Source organism: Salmo salar, chromosome ssa15, assembly GCF_905237065.1.
Source record: "Salmo salar chromosome ssa15, Ssal_v3.1, whole genome shotgun sequence".
NCBI classification, from domain to species: domain Eukaryota; kingdom Metazoa; phylum Chordata; class Actinopteri; order Salmoniformes; family Salmonidae; genus Salmo; species Salmo salar.
Window position 1 is genome coordinate 66,909,632 of NC_059456.1, and position 21,316 is coordinate 66,930,947.

Here is a 21,316-nt window from a genome sequence, read left to right on the forward strand (position 1 = left end):
TCGATGTGCAAAACTGATAGAGACATACCCCAAGCAACTTACAGCTGTAATCGCAGCAAAAGGTGGCGCTACAAAGTATTAACTTAAGGGGGCTGAATAATTTTGCACGCCCAATTTTTCAGTTTTTTATTTGTTAAAAAAGTTTGAAATATCCAATAAATTTCGTTCCACTTCATGATTGTGTCCCACTTGTTGTTGATTCTTCACAAAAAATTACAGTTTTATATCTTTATGTTTGAAGCCTGAAATGTGGCAAAAGGTCGAAAAGTTCAAGGGGGCCAAATACTTTCGCAAGGCACTGTATACACACAATACCAGTCAACAGTTTGGACACACCTACTCATTCAAGGGTTTTTCATAATTTGTACTATTTTCTACATTGTAGAAAAATAGTGAAGACATCAAAACGATGAAATAAAACATATGGAATCACAAAGTAACAAAAAAAGTGTTAAACCATTCAAGATACACTTTATATTTCAGATTCTTCAAAGTAACCACCCTTTGCCTTGCTGACAGCTTTGCACACTCTTGGCATTCTCTCACCCAGCTTCATGAGATAGTCACCTGGAATGCATTTCAATGAACAGGTGTGCCTTGTTAAAAGTTCCTTTGTGGAATTTCTTTCCTTCTGAATGTGTTTGAGCCAATCAGATAGCCCTATTTGGTAAAAGACCAAGTCCAAATTATGGCAAGAACAGCTGAAATAAGCAAAGAGAAACGACAGTCCATCATTACTTTAAGACATGAAGGTCAGTCAATCCGGAAAATTTCAAGAACTTTGAAAGAAGAAAAGAGACATATTATGCCATTGCCATGAGTTGATCTGTTTCCTAATCTTGATCACTGATCACAAAATCGCCAAGAACTCCTTCAATGTCGTTTTTCTAAATCACAAATGTGTGTGTGTGCGTGCGTACATGTGTGTTGCTCTTGGCTGCTGTAATATTTCTGTAGCTGACAACTATGAAACAGATAACAGATGGCTGCAGCAGAGGCCATGGAGCCAAGCTGACTTCACACTCAGCTGTGTCTGACAGTCACCATTTACATGAGCACTTAGTGCAGCACAGTCTATACTCTCCAACTATATGTTACAATCAACCTACCAATTAAACACTCCTGGGCCACAACGGCTCGGGGCAAGAACAACGAGACTGTATCCAATGTCTTTTGGAGTGGATAATGGATCGATGAGATTAACTATCTTTTTATACATTTTCATGAGCTCGTGGCATCATCCCATCATTTTAATAATGTCTGTCAATTCCTCATTAACACTCATTACTCTTAATTGTATTTTTAGGATCATGTGGAAACTGATCAATCAATTTCTATCTAATTTACTTCATCAAGGTTACAAAAAGAGAAACAACAGTTAATGAATTTAAGACATGAAGGTCAGTCAAAGCGGAACATTTCAAGAATTTTGAACGTTTCTTCAAGTGCAGTCGCAAAAACCATCTAGCACTATGATGAAACTGGCTCTCATGAGGACCGCCACAGAAAAAGAAGACCCAGAGTAACCTCTGCAGCAGAGAATAAATTCATTAGTCTTAAGTGCACCTCAGATTGCAGCCCAAATGAATGCTTCACAGATTTAAAGTAACAGACACGTCTCAACATCAACTGTTTAGAGGAGACTGCGTGAATCAGGCCTCAATGGTTGAATTGCTGCAAAGAAACCACTACTAAAGGACACCAATAAGAAGAAGAGACTTGCTTAGGCCAAGAAACACAAGCAATGGACATTAGACCGGTGGAAATCTGTCCTTTGGTCTGATGAGTCCAAATTTGAGATTTTTGGTTTGAACCGCCGTGTCTTTGTGAGACAGAGTAGGTGAATGGAGGATCTTCGCATTTGTGATTTCCACTGTGAAGCACGGAGGAGGTGGTGTGATGGTGTGGGGGTGCTTTGCTTGTGACACTCTGTGATTTATTTAGAATTCAAGGCACACTTAACCAGCATGGCTACCACACCATTCTGCAGCGATACGTAATCCCACCTGGTTTGCGCTTTGTGGGACTATCATTTGTTTTTCAACAGGACAATGACCCAAAACACAATGTAGTTAAAGCTATACTATACGTTGATGAAGTGTAGGCTAATATACAGTGAGATGTGCTGGGTATATAGTAAGGATATATCATATTAGCCATCAATGGATGGGATTGGGATCATGCTATGCAGTATAATATTGGTCCTGTGGGCTTGGCATATAGTACACAGTAGCAGACGTTACAACCCACCGTTGTGTACTTAATCTCAGAAATATTGGATTGATAGAAAATCCTCATAACTGATGTGTTTATTAGTATTTATGGATTTTTATGGAACACGTCAATAGGTGGTAGACTTTCTAGCTCAGTAAGTGTCATTATAAATGATTCATCCAAAGATAATTGAGGAACACTATTCCCTTTCTATTTAAGCCTGAAAATAATTGAGGTGGAATGTTGCCAGTTCCAATTTAAAGAAAAGAGACATATTATGCCACGGCCATGAGTTTATCTGTTTCCTAATCTTGATCACTGATCACGAAATCGCCAAGAACTCCTTCAATGTCGTTTTTCTAAATCACAAATGTGTGTGTGTGCGTGCGTACGTGTGTGCGTACATGTGTGTTGCTCTTGGCTGCTGTAATATTTCTGTAGCTGACAACTATGAAACAGATAACAGATGGCTGCAGCAGAGGCCATGGAGCCAAGCTGACTTCACACTCAGCTGTGTCTGACAGTCACCATTTACATGAGCACTTAGTGCAGCACAGTCTATACTCTCCAACTATATGTTACAATCAACCTACCAATTACACACTCCTGGGCCACAACGGCTCGGGGCAAGAACAAAGAGACTGTATCCAATGTCTTTTGGAGTGGATAATGGATCGATGAGATTAACTATCTTTTAATACATTTTCATGAGCTCGTGGCATCATCCCATCATTTGAATAATGTCTTTGTCAATTCCTCATTAACACTCATTACTCTTAATTGTATTTTTAGGATCATGTGGAAACTGATAAATACATTTCTGCATGGCTACCACAGCATTCTGCAGCGATACACCATCCCACCTGGTTTGCGATAAGTGGGACTATCATTTGCTTTTCCACAGGACATTGACCCAAAACACACCTCCAGGCTGTGTAAGGGATATTTGACCAAGAAGGAGAGTGATGGAGTGCTGCATGAGATGGCCTGGCCTCCACCATCACCTGACCTCAACCCAATTGAGATGGTTTGGGATGAGTTGGACCGCACAGTGAAGGAAAGCACCCAACAAGTGCTCAGCATATGTGGGAGCTTCTTCAAGACTGTTGGAAAAGCATTCCTGATGAAGCTGGTTGAGAGAATGCCAAGAGTGTGCAAAGCTGTCATCAAGGCAAAGGTTGGCTACTTTGAAGAATCTAAAAGATAAAATATATTTTGATTTGTTTAACACATTTTTTGTTACCTCATGATTCCATGTGTGTTATTTCATAGTTTTGATGTCTTCTTCTGCAATGTAGAAAATATTAAAAATAAAGAAAAACCCTTGAATGAGTAGTTGTGTCCATACTTTTGACTGGTACTGTATACAAACTCAGCCAAAAAAAGAAATGTCCCTTTTTCAGGACCACGTGTAACAACACCTGCACAGGATCAGTACATCCGAACATCACACCTGCGGGACAGTGCGGTGGCTAATTTCTGTATTACCAAATGAGGAGAAACAAACTTCACACACCAGTCAGAGTTATACTTACACTACATTTTTAATAATTCATAGCTTTGTATTAGCAATGACTTTCAGTGATGCGCTATCTCTAATGAACCATTGAAAGTTACAACACAAAGTACAAAGATCTTTTATAGCCAAGATGCACCCCTCTCAACGTGCATGACGAACCACAGATACATAGAATGGTCACAAGGTTAAGATTTGTATGAAAGATATCTATAAAACACAGCAGACAGCAACTGCTGTATCAACAGTGTTCATTGTATAGACCAGTTTCTGGTCCTCCTACTCCAAACTGGAACCGTCCCTCCCTGGTACGGTATAGAACAGAACCATTAGCTCATGTTCCCTGGAATGCTCTTTAGGCTTTATTAACCAAAGACATCGTAAATCTCCTCTGTCAGTGCTATCTCATAAAGGCCCATCCTCAGTAAAACACACACACACACACACACACACACACACACACACACACACACACACACACACACACACACACACACACACACACACAATAGTTAACAGAATACTCTATTCTGTCGAATAAAACAACCATTATAATGCAATACAAGCATTATAACATAATCTAGCAATTTACCAAGACAACAGGTAAAGGATGGCAACAACAACTGCCCGAGTTACACCAGGAACGCACCATCCCTCCATCAGTGCTCAGACTGTCCGCAATAGGCTGAGAGAGGCTGGACTGAGGGCTTGTAGGCCTGTTGTAATGCAGGTCCACACCCCCACATCACCGGCAACAACGTCGCTATGGGGCACAAACCCACCGTCGCTGGACCAGACAGGACTGGCAAAAAGTGCTCTTCATTGATGAGTCGCAGTTTTGTCTCACCAGGGGTGGTCGGATTCGCGTTTATCGTCAAAGGAATGAGCATTACACCGAGGCCTGTACTCTGGAGCGGGATCGATTTGGAGGTGGAGGGTCCGTCATGATCTGGGGCGTTGTGTCACAGCATCATTGGACTGAGCTTGTTGTCATTGCAGGCAATCACAACGCTGTGCGTTACAGGGAAGACATCCTCCTCCCTAATGTGGTACCCTTCCTGCAGGCTCATCCTGACATGACCCTCCAGCATGACAATGTCACCAGCCATACTGCACATTCTGTGCATGATTTCCTGCAAGACAGGAATGTCAGTGGTCTGCCATGGCCAGCGAAGAGCCCAGATCTCAATCCCATTGAGCACGTCTGGAACCTGTTGGATCGGATGGTGAGGGCTAGGGCCATTCTCCCCAGAAATGTCCGGGAACTTGCAGGTGACTTGGTGGAAGAGTGGGGTAACATCTCACAGCCAGAGCTGGTAAATCTGGTGCAGTCCATGAGGAGGAGATGCACAGCAGCAGTTAATAATGTGTCCCTTTGTTCAGGTACACATTATTCCATTTCTGTTAGTCACATGTCTGTGGAACTTGTTCAGTTTATGTCTCAGTTGTTGAATCTTGTTATGTTCATACAAATATTTACACATGTTAAGTTTGCTGAAAATAAACGCAGTTGACAGTGAGAGGATATTTCTGAGTTTTTCACAATTCCTGACATTTAATACTAGTAAGAATTCTCTGTCTTAGGTCAGTTAGGATCACCACTTTATTTTAAGAATGTGAAATGTCAGAATAATAGGAGAAAGAATGATTTATTACAGCTTTTATTTCTTTCATCACATTCCCAGTGGGTCAGAAGTTTACATACACTCAATTAGTATTTGGTAGCATTGCCTTTAAATTGTTTAACTTGGGTCAAACTTCACAGGTAGCCTTCCACAAGCTTCCCACAATAAGTTGGGTGAATTTTGGCCCATTTCTCCTGACAGAGCTGGTGTAACTGAGTCAGGTTTGTAGGCCTCCTTGTTCGCACACGCTTTTTCAGTTCTGCCCACTAATTTTCTATAGGATTGAGGTCATGGCTTTGTGCTGGCACTCCAATACATTGGCCTTGTTGTCCTTAAGCCATTTTGCCACAACTTTGGAAGTATTCTTGGGGTCATTGTCCATTTGGAAGACCCATTTGCAACCAATCTTTAACTTCCTGACTGATGACTTGAGATGTTGCTTCAATATATCTACATCATTTTCCTTCATTTTGTGAAGTGCACCAGTCCCTCCTGCTGCAAAGCACCCCCACAACATGATGCTGCCACCCCCGTGCTTCACGGTTGGGAAGGCGTTCTTCGGCTTGCAAGCCTCCCCCTTTTTCCTCCAAACATAACAATGGTCATTATGGCCAAACAGTTCTATTTTTGTTTCATCAGACCAGAGGACATTTCTCCAAAGAGTACGATCTTTGTCCCCATGTGCAGTTGCAAACCGTAGTCTGGCTTTTTTTATGGCGGTTTTGGAACAGTGGCTTCTTCCTTGCTGAGCGGCCATTCAGGTTCTGTCGATATAGGACTCGTTTTTATTGCGGATATAGATACTTTTGTACCTGTTTCCTCCAGCATCTTCACTGATACAGTGAATTATAAGTGAAATAATCTGTCTGTAAACAATTGTTGGAAAAATGACTTGTGTCATGCACAAAGTAGATGTCCTAACCGACTTGCCAAAACTATACTTGAACTGTATATAAATGATGCTCTACTTGTGAGTGTTCCAAATGGGACATTATTTGTCTTTTTGTCTAAGCACAGTACTTGACTTGGTCAGGAGCTCACCGGAACTAAATATGGCACCTCAAATTTTCTTCCGCTTTAGTTCCTGCATCTCATTTTACATTTATATTTCGTGTACACTCTTATCCATAGCGACTTACAGGAGGAACGCTCTTAACCCCTAGGCTTCCTGCCACCTCCTACAGAATATTAGCGCAAAACTATTGAGGAGATCCTGCATCTAATTATAAACGGTACATGCACCCAAAATGAGTACCCGCACCCAAAATGAGTACCGGCACCTATTTCATTCCAAGTCAACCACCGGCCATCAGATAGAATTCATAGTAAACAGTACGGAGGAGGGTGGAAAAACAAAAGGGATATATACTGACATATTACTAATAAATAGTAATAATAATACATTTTATTTTGCAGATGCCTTTCAGGATACTCAACGACATCTTTCACAAAATCTAGTGCTGTACGTAAAATCCATTTCATGTAGGCATATTTAATGAATTTGAATTATGCTTGATTATTTACAGGGGAAAAAACTATAAAAACATATTGTAAAAATAAACATGTGCACTGATACCATGTTCAGTAAACAGCAGCTATCGCTGTGTAGGCTAGGCTACACTGTGTAGGCTAGTCACTGTTAGCTAGCTAGCTAATACTCACTAGTCAACTTGGCTAGCAAAAACAAGTGAAATGGCCAAACAAAGCTCACTGTAACATTTTTCCAAGAGACTGTGTATTGAAAAGGATGTTGGACAATATTCTAAGTTATTTGATATCAGGGATTTGGCCATGATGGGCCTCCAGTCCCCCTCTATATCAAACACTGATTGCATTGACCTAATCGAGGGCCTTAAAGACAGTTTCAGTACATTAAGAGACAACACTACAGCATTACAACAATGTTTTATTTCAACACTTTTAGAAATCATGAAACATGTTTCTCCACTTGAACGCAAACGCTCTCCCTCCCTCCGCTGAGACATGATTATCAGTCCAGTGACATAAAAAAACAAGTTATTTCAATTTATGCTCCGATGTGCCTCACAAGTATCAGGGCGGCAGGTAGCCTAGTGGTTAGTGTTGGGCCAGTAACCCAAAAGGTTGCTAGATCGGATCCCCGAGCTGACAAGGATAAAATCTGTCATTCTGCTCCTGAACAAGGCAGTTAACCCACTGTTCCTAGGCCGTCATTGTAAATAAGAATTTTTTCTTAACTGACTTGCCTATTTAAATAAATGTTCATTAAAAAAAATAAAAAAGTATGGCTAAATATAACAACTGACCTATTACCAGAGTTATCATATAGCTTAGCTTGAGACTCGAGTTTAGAAATAAGGGACTCTACGTTAATTATAATAAAGGGTAGGCCTACACTGAAAAAAATCGGTCCTCTCTTTTTATATATGGAAATAAGCAGATGTATGAAACAATATTTATTTCTGTTATGAGAATTATGTTCTCAATGTTAACTTCAATTAAAATACTCAGTCACACACCCAGAATGTGTAAGATTCTGGTTGAATGAAACAGACGGAGGCCCAGCTTACAAGAATCAGAAGTGTTTATTCACGAGAACGTTCTGAAGTCCATTGTACAGAGACATCATTTTTATAATTCACTCCTTATTTACGCACACACATACCCACAAACATTAAGGCCACAGATCTCTTAACACTGTACATCATTACCCAGCCGACAGTTTCATTCCTCTGAGATTAGGGAAACCTTGAGGGGTACTCCCTCTCATATCTTAAACCCTCAGAGTTCAAGCTAGGGCAGGTCAACCACAGTTTAACAGTTCTTGGTGTTTACTTAAACACACAGACACCCATTCCTCTCTTATCCTAGTCCAACCTAGTTAGACTTATGCTTAACCCTTTAGTTACTCATTCTACATGCTATATAGACCATATCACTACTAGTTAAGTTTCAGGGTAGAATTATTTAATCATTACATTCAAACATATAAATCCCTTAACAATTTCCAATCAATGTAAATAGCCTACCATTTTTAGGAATTGGAAATATAACTTTAGCCTGTGCTTCTCCTCCCATGCACTAGAGTTAGGCCCTATAATCAGTCTATTTATCATTTAATTGAAATCACACAATACATTGTAGGCCCAGCAGAGAACTGCACTTTTCGACTCAAAATGATCTCGACTAAGAGTGGCGCAGCAGTCTAAGGCACTGCATCTCAGTGCTTGAGGCGTCACTACAGACCTTGGTTCGTATCCAGGCTGTATCACAACCGGCCATGATTGGGAGGCGCATAGGGCAGCGCACAATTGACCCAGATTGTCCAGGTTTGGCCGGTGTAGGCCATCATTGTAAATAAGAATTTGTTCTTAACTGACTTGCCTAGTTAAATGAAGGTTAACGAAAATAAATACAAATAAAATAAAAATAATTTGATTTGATTTGAAAGGCTTGGTGTCCACCGTTCTAGTATATATAGGCTATGGCTGCCTATTGTGATTATTACTGTTAAATCAAGGCATTATGTTCTAGTCTCATAGTCTATTCATTACAGTGCATTCGGAAAGTATTCAGACCACTGACTTTTTCCACATTTTGTTAATTTACATCCTTATTCTAAAATGGATTAAATTCATTTTTTCCCCCTCATCAAGCTACACACAATATCCCATAATGACAAATAAAAAAAAACAGGTTTTTAGACATTTCTACTAATTGATTAAACATAAAAAACAAAAATATCACATTTACAAAAGTATTCAGGCCCTTTACTGGGTACTTTGTTGAAGTACCTTTGGCAGCGATTACAGCCTCAAGTCTTCTTGGGTATGACGCTACAAGCTTGGTACACATGTATTTGGGGAATTTCTCCTATTCTTCTCTACAGATCCTCTCAAGCTGTCAGGTTGGATAGGGAGCGTCACTTCACAGCTATTTTCAGGTCTCTCCAGAGATGTTCGATTGGGTTCAAGTCTGGGCTCTGGCTGGGCCACTCAAGGACATTCAGAGACTTGTCCCTAAGCCACTCCTGCTTTGTCTTAGCTGTGTGCTTAGGGTCATTATCCTGTTGGCAGGTGAACCTTCGCCCCAATCTGAGGTCCTGACCGCTCTGGAGCAGGTTTTCATCAAGGACCTTTCTGTACTTTGTTCCATTCATCTTTCCCTCGATCCTGACTAGTCTCCCAGTCCCTGCCACTGAAAAACATCCCTACGGCACGATTCTGCCACCACCATGCTTCATCATAGGGATGGTGCCAAGTTTCCTCCAGACGTGAAGCATGGCATTCAGGCCAAAGAGTTCAATCTTGGTTTCAACAGACCAGAGAAACTTGTTTCTCATGGTCTGAGAGTCCTTTAGGTGCCTTTTAGCAAACTCCAAGTGGGCTGTCATGTGCCTTTTACTGAGGAGTGGCTTCCATCTGGCCACTCTACCATAAGGGCCTGATCGTGGAGTGATGCAGAGATGGTTGTCCTTCTGGAAGGTTCCCCCAACTCCACAGAGGAACTCTGGAGCTCTGTCAGAGTGACCATAGGGTTCTTGGTCACCTCCCTGACCAAGGCCCTTCTCCCCCAATTGCTAAATTTGGCCGGGCGGCCAGCTCTAGGAAGAGTCTTGGTGTTTCCAAACTTTTTCCATTTAAGAATGATTGAGGCCACTGTGTTCTTGGGGACCTTCAATGCTGCAGAAATGTTTTGGTACCATTCCCCAGATCTGTGCCTCGACACAATCCTTTCTCGCAGCTCTACGGACAATTCCTTTGACCTCATGGCTTGGTTTTTGCTCTGACATGCACTGTGGGACCTTATATAGACAGGTGTGTACCTTTCCAAATCATGTCCAATCAATTGAATTTACCACAGATGGACTCCAGTCAGGTTGTAGAAACATCTCAAGGATGATCAATGGAAGCAGGATGCGCCTGAGCTTAATTTTGAGTCTCATAGCAAAGGGTCTGAATACTTATGTAAATAAGGTATTTGTTTTAAATTTTGTATAAATTTGCTAAAATGTTTAAAAACCTGTTTTTGCTATGTTATTATGGGATATTGTGTGCAGATCGATGAGGGTAAAAAATGATTTCATCCATTTTAGAATAAGGCTGTAACGGAACCAAAATGTGGAAAAAGTCAAGGGGTCTGTACACTTTCCTGAATGCACTGTATTGGCCTATGGTTTATTATGTGTAGGTCTATGTGGGTGGCATGTTAAATGCAACAGTCATGGATTTATGCCATGCATACAGATTCTATAGTGCCAGTTATGTTTATATGTCCACTGGAGATTACTGAGATGGCTGTTCTAGTTTATATGATTTAGGTAGTCTCAATAATCCATCTTCACTATCCCAGCAGTTTTTTTCAATGCAGGTTGCGGGTTATTAAAAGTTCAAATTGTTGGATAACCTCACTCTGGCTGTATTCCAATAGGATCATGTCACTTTGCGAGCATAATGTGATTTGCTTGCTTGATGTGGCTTGTAAACCAGGGGTTTCAGACCACTGTGTTAGGGTGTAAATAACCTTCAAAGAAATTAGGCCTAGTTTTTAAAAAAGTGTTATTAAGTTCATACATCACACACTACGTTTCCTAATGAGTTAGGGACAACAACATTAATAAGGAAAACAAACTAATGTACAGAAATAAAGCAGCTGTCCTGGACTGAAGCAATGATCTGGAATTGTCATGAAGCTCATTGAGAGAATGCCAAGAGTGTGCAAAGCCCTCATCAAGGCAAAGGGTGTCTACTTTCAAGAATCTCAAATATATTTTCATTTGTACAACACCTTTTTGGTTACTACATGATTTCATCTTTTGACTGGTACTGTACATATCCCAACCAGAAGCCATGGATTACAGGCAACATCCACACCGAGCTAAAGTTTAGAGCTTTATTAAAGGAGCAGGACACTAATCCGGATGCTTATAAGAAATCCCGCTATGCCCTCAGACAAACCATCAAACAGGCAAAGCGTCAATACAGAACTAAAATGTAATCCTACTACACCGGCTCTGAAGCTCGTCGGATGTGGCAGGGCTTGCAAACTATTACGGATTACAAAGGGAAAACCAGCCGCGAGCTGCCCAGTGACGTGAGCCTATCCTGGCTTCGATGCAAGCAACACTGAAGCATTAATGAGATCACCAGCTGTTCCGGACAACTGTGTGATCACGCTCTCCGTAGCCGATGTGAGCAAGACCTTTAAACAGGTCAACATTTACAAGGCTGCGGGGCAAGACGGATTACCAGGACGTGTACTCAGAACATGCGCAGACCAATTGGCAAGTGTCTTCACTGACATTTTCTGCTGGCTTGCCCCACCACCACAGAAAGCACTGAGCTAGGCTGAAACAACTGCCTTCTGGCGCTGCCTTACTCAAGAAAACAAAAATGACAGGTTGCCACCGAATACCTAGATGTTTCAAGCAGACCACCATAGTCCCTGTGCCCAAGAAAGTGAAGGTAACCTGCCTAAATGACTACTGCCCAGCAGCACTCACGTGGGTAGCCATGAAGTGCTTTTAAAGGCTGGTCATGGCTCAAATCAACACCATCATCCCGGAAACCCTAGATCCACTCCAATTCACATACCGCCCCAACAGATCCACAGATGACGCAATCGCACTCCACACTGCCCTTTTCCACCCTTCCTGTACTCCCTGTTCACCTACAACTGTGGGCCAAGCACGACTCCAACACCATCATTAAGTTTGCTGACGACACAACAGTGGTAGGCCTGATCACCGATAACGATGAGCCAGCTTATAGAGAGGGGGTCGAAGAGCTGGCAGTGTGGTGTCAGGACAACAACCTCTCCCTCAATGTGAACAAGACAAAGGAGATGATTGTGGACTACAGGAAAAGGAGGGCCGAACAGGCCCCCATTCACGTTGAGAGTTTCACATTCCTTGCTGTCCACATCACCAACTAACTATCATGGTCCAAACACACCAAGACAGTTGTGAAGAGGGCATGACAACACCTTTTCCCCCTCAGGAGACAGGAAATATTTGGCATGGGTCCCCAGATCCTCTAAAAGTTCTACAGCTGCACCATCGAGAGCATCTTGACCTGTTGCATCACCACCTGGTATGGCAACTGCTCAACATCCGACCGTAAGGCGCTAGAGGGTAGTGCGTACGGCCCAGTACATTACTGGGGCCATGCTTCCTGCAATCCAGGACCTATATACTAGGCGGTGTCAGAGGAAGGCCCAAAAATGTTTCAAAGACTCCAGTCACCCAAGTCATAGACTGTTCTCTCTGATACCGCACGGCAAGCAGTACCAGAGTGCCAAGTCTAGGTCCAAAAGGCTCCTTAACAGCTTCTACCCCCAAGCCATAAGACTGCTGAACAATTAATAAAATGGCCACCCGGACAATTTACATAGTTATATTTTTGTGTAACTTTTTATTTTATACTTTATTTAGTAAATATTTTCTTAAGTCTATTTCTTGAACTGCATTGTTGGTTAAGGGCTTGTAAGTAAGCATTTCACAGTAAGATCTACAGCTGTTGTATTCGGCGCATCTGACAAAATGTGTGCCGTTCCAAATCATGTCCAATCAATTGAATTTACCACAGTTGGACTCCAATCAAGTTGTACAAACATCTCAAGGATGATGACTGGAAACAGGATGCACCTGAGCTCAATTTCGAGTCTCATAGCAAAGGGTCTGAATACTTATGTAAATAGGTTTTCTGTTTTCTATTTTTAATACATTTCCAAGCATTATTGGTTATAGTGTGTAGATATATTTAATACATTTTAGAATAAAGCTGTAACGTAAGCAAATGTGGGAAAAGTCAAGGGGTCTGAATACTTTCCTGAATGCACTGTATAGCATATGTCTTTCAGGCTGGTGTGTCGGGGTGGCCTGCATTCATAGAAAAACTCAATCTTCACAAACAGGTAAGACACACACACAGACACAGATGACCCAATCTAGGTTATGTTAAACTTGCAACCCAGGATTGTAAACTTGACAAAAAGATTTAAATCCATGATACACTTTCTCTCTTTCCATCCTGCCCCTGTCCAGTTAAGTGGTGGAGAGTTCATTCTAAAATGTATTAAATACATGTACACACAATAACCCATAATGCTTGGAAATGTATAGAGCAATGTATCAACCTCCACAAACAGACAAAATAGACACACACACACACACACACATAGAGAGAGATGACCCAATGTAGGTTATGTTCAACTTGACAAAAATAAGAATAAATTAAACAGATCAGATTAGTTAGATACATTTGATTTTGAATACTCATGTTTAAGTTGTGTTTGTTTCTAATTTATGTCTTTCAGGTTGGTGTATTGGGGCGGCCTGTTCTGTCCTCTGCAGTTCAGACCAAAGCAAGATAATATTAAAGCTCACTGTGGATCGACAAACAGGTTAGCCTCTGTAAAGTCTTCTGATGTATTTGAAGTGTGATTATAGTGTGTTCTGTGTTATTTCTTTATATTTTCCAATACTAACTGAATGGTGAATTAATGTATTTACAGTGTAATTATTGTGTTCTGTTACTCCTGTCTCTGTCCTCCATACTCTCTCCATAATATATTTTCATAACCACTACAACTGATAGCATAGCACATACTCCACTGTTACTTGATAATAAACTCCAACAATCAACATAATTTGTATTCCAAACCTAATTGTTAGTCTAAAGGTAGTCTTGTACGTTTCTATTTTGATTTAGGTACTCCACTACCCAAATATACATGGATGTCTGCACAGCGCTCATTCTGAAGTACTCCTTGTTGAGAGACCACACTTGGAAGGGATATGTAAGAATTATTCTATTTTCCTACTCACATTAATTCACACACTAATAACCTTTGTACACCACATTGTGCCTACCTAGACCATAATGTGCCGGCTTGGATATTTTCTTCTCAAATTGTTTATTCCATCACATTTCCAGCAGCATAATGAGACAATCGCTAGGAATGTAATTGACTAAGTCTGCTCCGCTAACCTATGTCCCAATAATCCGTCATTACATTTCGCATGTACCCTTTACAGTATGCAGCCATTCTAATTCTATTGATTCTAATCCAGCCTTTTTATTACACACCCTCCAATTGAAGGTCTCAAGGTCACTGGAGCCATTTTGCTCTTCCTCAAAGATCCAAGTGGGCTGTACCATACGTCTGTATGTCACAGACAGGGTATGTATTTCCCAGCAGACAAATAAAGAAATGCAAAGTTACAAGTAATACTGTGTAAGGTGGGCTCATTTGTTAACTTACTGTTTGAAAATGACTTAAGTAACCTTAATCTTATTTTTATTTGGTTCAAGTTCCCATCACCTACCATAATAATAGATGGGAATCCCTTTGTGGATGAGAGCCACAGTCAAGTCTTCCTAGATGGAGAGGAGCTACTCACTAAGGAGCCTGAGGACAACTCCATGGAATTGGCAATGGGAGTCCATTTCTTTTTTAATATTTAGTATGCAGCATTAGTGAAAAGTACTACACTGTGCACTACGCTATGCATGTTGTGGGAATTGATGGGGGGTGTAAATTACCAACAAATGTTGAATGGCAGACTTTTCGCTGCGGTGAGGGATAAGGGAGACCAGAGCACAAAGTAATGCGAGATCAGTTGTAACTCAAATTAGAAACCACTTAGAAAGTGCTAATGCTTTGTTAGCGTCTCTACATGCATCTTATTATTGACCCTGTGAAATATTTTCCATGTATCTAAACATTGCTTTTTTTATCAGTAAGATGGGGATTTTGATTGGTATACTTGATGACTAACTTTCAGTCAATAAAATTAATTTGTGACTTTACAAGTTTGCCACTCAATGTTATTTGCATTATTAATATAATACATGGGACATAAAAGGTTCCTACAAGAACCGTAAAACCCTAGAAAGATATTTGAGGAACCTTTTTAAAAGGTTCATCAGGGAAAAGGTTCCTGGGGGCACCTTTAGTGGTTCCGCTGGTGTTGCAATCTGAGGAACCCCTAAAGGAACTTATTTTTAGAGAATACAAACATTTCACAGCACATCCCATACATAAAATGCAACGTCTGCCTATGCCCACACATATTGTCTCAAGAAACATTTGTATTTTTAATACCTTCAAAAGACAAACACCATGTTAGGCTAACCTAATTTCAAAAAGAGGCCAAGGCATCATCACGCTCAATCATGAACAATTAGGATAATTCTTCGTTTCACCAGTGAAGCAGGCCAATCATTTGATCTCAATCATTTTAATTGGAATATGCATTAAGATCTTCTTGAATTACTGTTTCGTGGGCAAATTACAGCAGATGGTGTTAACAAATTATAGCCTATAGCCTTCCTGTATATCTTTATCAAAGCCCAGTGGTGCTGTTGAGTTTTGGACACATGACATTTTGTTTTACTATTCAGCTCATCATCCTAAAATCTCATAAGAAATTCCATGGTGTTCTTTGGTTTAAGTGTTGTTATACTATGCTGTTATATTTGGTTATGTTATGTAAAATACTAACCCACTGGGCACACACTGGTTAAATCTCACGTTGTTTCTACATCATTTAAATGAAATTGCGTTGAACCAATGTGGAATAGATGTTAAATTGATGTCTGTGCCCAGTGAAAATTAATCATTAAGTGATCTTCCAAGACATTGATTCAGCTTTGATCTATACTGAACAAAAATATAAAACGCAACAATTTTACTGAGTTACACGGGAAATACGTCTATTGAAATAAATTAATTAGGCCCTAATCTATGGCTTTCACATGACTGGGCATAGGCCCACCCACTGGTGAGCCAGGCCCAGCCAATCAGAATGAGTTTCTCCCCACAAAAAGGCTTGTTAACAGACGGAAATTGTAGAAAGGCCCACGGAGTTGGCGGAATCGTCCTTTAATTTATTGCCACTTGCTCAGCTGGGCCAGGGGCGCTTTAATTAGGTCAGGTGGAAAATGTCCGACAGATCTCAACTCATTAAAAGGAGGAAATGTAAATCACCTAGCCAAGGTAGCGAGCCTTGCTTGCATCACCACTCGAAACACTAAGTACACCTACATTTGTCGAAGGAGAGCGTTATCTTGAGCTGGTCCTGACAATCATATTTCTATCATTGTACTAAATGAGTCTATCAGAGAAGGCACAGTAGAAGCCAGGCATTTATGCTGTGTAGTGTATTTAACGACTATCGGTTCGACCAAAAAAAAAATACAATATAACATTGAAATATGAGGACTACAGTAGGCTAAATATAAAATTAAAAGTAATCAGGTTCATTACAGTTAAGCAATAAAGAATACAAATGGCAGAGGCTACATATTAGAAGTCTTCAATGTAAAACCAATACAAAATAGTAAGTCTAAAAGCATACAAATACACTGACAAACTGGAGGTTGTCAGGTGCTTGATTTACAATGTCGCCATTAACATAGGTTTCAACCAAACTTGTATTATTTCCAGAGCGGCAAATATCAGTAGGCCTACGCGCCTATAATTAACATCACTTTGCATGGCCCAAAACATGTAATCAAAAGGCATAAAACATCACACACATTCTCTAAACTAGTCACCCCACGTCAAAACAGACAGAATAACAGTTTCCCTGTAACAACAAAAAATCCATAACTCATACAGTACAATCACGTAATCAAAATTCACAGCTCTTTATAAAATATTGAAACAAATCAAACAAGACAATTTTGAATCAACACGCCAGGCTGGCGTCAGCAAGTGGTTAGACGGACCTTCAGCACTGGCCTTCAACGTTCACATTTCGTTAACTTTATTTTCCCACTACAACAGCAGTTTAACATGTGTGTTACTGCTGCTATGCACATGTCTGATAGGCACAATATGACCGAAGGCTTTTTACATTGACTGCAGTAAGGTGGGCTGGACCTTGTGCCATTAGGACAGGAGGAAAGATACTCAGAACTGAGGTCCCTCCTTCTTCAGGTTCTTGTAGTCTGTGTCTATGGCCAAAAACTGCAGAAGACAATATGGCAGGATTTATGTAAATCAGGCCATAAAAATAAGAATGAATAGAAAGAAAGGGTGGCGCCATTCAAGTCAGTTGTGGCATAATGGGTGGACTGGCAGCAGTTTTGAGCGTACCCATGCCAGGAAGTAAAATCAGAAAGTGTACCCTTCAATCTGTGCTGTGATTTGTCAACTCAACTAACATTACTAAAATTACATTCAGTTAGGATCATTTGAATGAACATTCTACATTACCATGAAAATCCAGCATCAGTTGATAGAACATTCCAAAATCCCACTGAAATTATTGTATCAAAATAACAGGCAGCCATTGCGAGTGTACCCATGAGTTTACCAATCAAATGCCATGGTTAGAGCTTCCAAGTCTGCTCTATTCATTTGCATGTCTATGATCCAGGCAAGCACAGTAATGCTCTTGGCTACTTATATTGATCAAAAATATATTATTGACTTAACTGATACTATTGATAGGCTGCATTACTATTACATTGTTGTCACGTGAAACAAGAATCGATTAAGATAGTGATTAATTCACTTTGTGGAGCTAAAGTGTGCTAGAGTGTAAACAGTACTGTACCTTGTACTGGTAGGTAGGGTCAAGTTGATTCCAGGGCTCAGGGTTGTTCTTCTTGTTCCAGCTGTACAGTGACACAGCAGTCAAAGCAGGCCGAAGTAGGACAGACAAATGGGATCAGAGGGAACTGTATTAGTCTGCCTGTGATCAACTATTCATTAGCCAGGCATAGTTTTCAAACACTTACAACAGTGGTATAGGCCTTTAGTAGTGAATTGGAAATTGATGCCCTAGAACTGCACAAGAGGTGGGATTACCAAGAGCTGTCAATCATGAACTGATTTAGCCAAGGCTTTACGATGTCAAAGGGGATCCACTACTTTGTTTTAATTGGATAGTATTAAGAAATGGTTTAACCAATATTGATTCAAAAGAGAATGAGAGTAAGGGTGAATGAGTCTTACTTAACATGGGGCCCATTTGCAAGACGGAACAAATATGTGGAGGCTCCTCCTATTCCCAACAAGATGACAAGGAACTGGGGGATGAGCTATGAGAGGGTAGGAAGAGAAGGAGATAACATGAGCATGTCATTCATGAGGCATAGAAATCTGAGCATTCTTAGATAACTGTATTGACAAAAGGTTTCCAGTAAACAATGACCAGCTAATCAAGCTGATTACACATGGAGGGATCCATAAGACTTTGCTCTGTCATGCCTTAGGTCACACACACACGGAAATTCCTTTTCATATTATATGGGTGGGCAACTCCAGTCCTAGGGGCCCCGATTGGTGTCATACATTTTCATTTTACATTACATTTTAGTCATTTAGCAGATGCTCTTATCCAGACCGACTTACAGTAGTGAAGGCATACATTTCATACGTTTTCATACATTTAAAAAAAATAATAATCCATACTGGTCCCCCGTGGGAATCGAACCCACAACCCTGGCGTTGCAAACACCATGCTCTACCAACTGAGCCACACGGTACCCATGCAGCCTTAGCTAAAACACCTAATTAAACAAATTGTATTCTAAACTGGAGATCATGATTAGAGTCAGGCGTGTCTGCTAGTGCTGGGGCAAAAGTGTCAATTCAGGCCCTGGGTACTGGAGTTGCCATCCCTGCTATAGATCAAGTGTAAATAGCTATGACTTAAGGCTGCCAAATCTGATCCTGAAAGGCCGAAACGCTTCTGGCTTTCATCCCCTTCTAGTCGGGGACTAATTCAGACCTGGGACACCAGGTGAGTGCAATTAACTACCAGATAGAAACCAAAAAAAAACGGAAGTTTTTGACAACCAGAATTGGGCAGCCCTGAATGTAGTCCGTTGATAAACTGTATTGACTTAAATCTAATGTCTTGAGTTTTTCTAGCTTTCCTTAATGTTCACTTGACACACATGGCCTAATGATGGCGCTTTAATTAATTAAGGAGGAACTGAAACCATAATGCACAACAGCGTTAGATACAATGAGACCCAATTAGTTGTACAAGTTCATTAACAAAAAGCGTGTCTGTTGCCTTCTCAAAAAGTTGGTATAACTTTAGCAAGCCTGCGTGAATGTAGCCAAATAAATGCAGACCTAGTTTGCCCTATCTAGCCTATACTCAGACGTGACACTGGTAGCAAATCCTATGACGCAGTCCAAATGTTGATCCCGCTGTACAAGGTGGTTAGGCTAACTTGCATCCCTGGCAGTGGAGGCTGCTGAGGGGAGGACGGTTCGTGTCCGGGAACGAAGCAAATGGAATGGCATCCTGTTTGATACCATTCCACCAACCTCCCGTGATCCACCGAGCTTGTTTCTAAGCTCCCATTTTGACAGAAACCCGATGTAAATCCTTGCTGATCTGCGTTGAGGACCTCTAGGCTAATGCAGCCTATGAGATGGTAAAGTTCTCTTACTATTTTGGTCATATCTCCAGTCTTTAAATCTCACTGTCGCTACACAGAAGCGAATAGACAGTTTTGTGCCGCTCTTTTAAACAAACCATTCACCAACAACGTCGAGGACAAAAATCACATTTTCAACCCCCAAAAATGCAGTAGTGAGGCTTATTTAGAGAAGTAACTTTTCATTTGAAGTACCCAAATGACAGCCGGTCTGTGTGGACAACTGATGTTGTAAACTGCAATTAAGTCGTTTTATAATTTAATTGAGCAACAACTGGTAGCACATACACAATAGACGACTAAGTCACTTGAGGCAAACCATAGAACAAAAAAAAAAGTAGGTATTCTTACCCCTGGATGCTTCTTTGCGTGTTCCAACGCTAGTCTAATCATATTTGATTGCAGTTGCTCTAATTTATTATAAAGGTCAAAATGATTATATTAATTTTATATTAATTGTGACTAAGCAATATTAGCAGTGAATCCCAAACCAGCCACTTGCCTCAACCACTGAGCTTATAAACTCGCTTGGAGGGCCCTCCGTTGTCACATGTTGCTGATGAAACTCCCAAGGGTGATTTACATAGGCTAGTGGCAAGGGGATCAATAGACCCATCAACTTCAGGACACACTTACTTCAATGATTCAATTCCTGATATACATTTCAATTATAAAACGACCGTAAAATTCAAATGACAAAATTCCCGTTGTTTTATAAGATATAGGCTAAACCTCAGTATCAACTTGTCATTTGGGCCAAACATCGAAAACAGAGGCAAACAAATACACGTGTGATATAATTAGGCATTTGCTGTTGCTCTACTTTTTGATTGTTATGTTAATTTCAAGATGAGTATATACATTTTAACAAGTCATTTGAAATTTAAAACATTGTGGACGCGTTATAAAGGCAGCCTCAAACAAGCTTTTTGGTATCCAAGATTAGACCTGTTGCCTTCTCTGCCCGGGAGGGGCGCGCAGGGTTCAGGAGTTCAGGAAGGTGTAGATGTCATCTTGTCCTCGTACTATATCTGACCTCTTGGGACATATTGAGCATGTACTAGCCCATCAACTGGGGTTTAGAGCAAATTGATTAAACAAGCTTGATTTGAAAAAAAGACAATGGAGGCATAGAAATGTGAGCATTCTTACATGACCATGGTCAATACAGTGTCCTTGTAAACAATGACCAGCTGATAAAGCTGATTACACACGGAGGGATCCATAATACTTACCTCTGTCATGCTTTAGGTCATTTGACCGATGATGCTACTCTCTCCCTCTGTGTGTGTGTACCAAGTTTTTTTTTACTGTTACCTAAGAGAAATACTTAAGAGATGAGAGATCATGATAAGAGAGAGCGTAGCTACTCATGAAAAGCTGTGCTTGCCATAGGCAAGAGAACCAAAAACACACTTCCTGCTGCTCTTAGGGCCATTGCGGCATTTCCCTCCCTGCAGTATTAGAAACATTGAAATAGTCAACAAAAACACTCTTTTTATAGCTGGTCAATACCTACGTTGCGGTGTAAATAATAATTCAACACAAAATTAGTACTGTAATACCCAATG

At 40.6% G+C, this 21,316-nt stretch overlaps 1 protein-coding gene across 1 annotated transcript; it reads right to left on the minus strand.

Moving 5' to 3' along the window:
- Positions 1 to 15,561: 15,561 nt before the first annotated feature.
- Positions 15,562 to 20,298, minus strand: LOC106571957 (NADH dehydrogenase [ubiquinone] 1 alpha subcomplex subunit 4-like 2). Its single transcript, XM_014145569.2, has 4 exons — positions 20,097 to 20,298; positions 18,304 to 18,389; positions 17,903 to 17,963; positions 15,562 to 17,310 (listed from the first exon to the last, which is right to left on the minus strand). Exons 1-4 carry the CDS (start codon positions 20,136 to 20,138, stop codon positions 17,254 to 17,256), a joined length of 246 nt encoding a protein of 81 aa, XP_014001044.1. The 5' UTR covers positions 20,139 to 20,298; the 3' UTR covers positions 15,562 to 17,253.
- Between the last annotated feature and the right edge of the window lie 1,018 nt (positions 20,299 to 21,316).

What these genes read in the sequence shown, in the direction of transcription:
- LOC106571957 (XM_014145569.2), bottom strand. Translation starts at nt 20,138, where the DNA reads ATGATTAGACTAGCGTTGGAACACGCAAAGAAGCATCCAGGG. An exon ending in GCAAATGGGCCCCATGTTAA is followed by an intron (nt 17,964 to 18,303) that starts GTAAGACTCATT and finishes GTCACTGTACAG; the next exon opens with CTGGAACAAGAAGAACAACC. An exon ending in ACCCTACCTACCAGTACAAG is followed by an intron (nt 17,311 to 17,902) that starts GTACAGTACTGT and finishes TGTCTTCTGCAG; the next exon opens with TTTTTGGCCATAGACACAGA.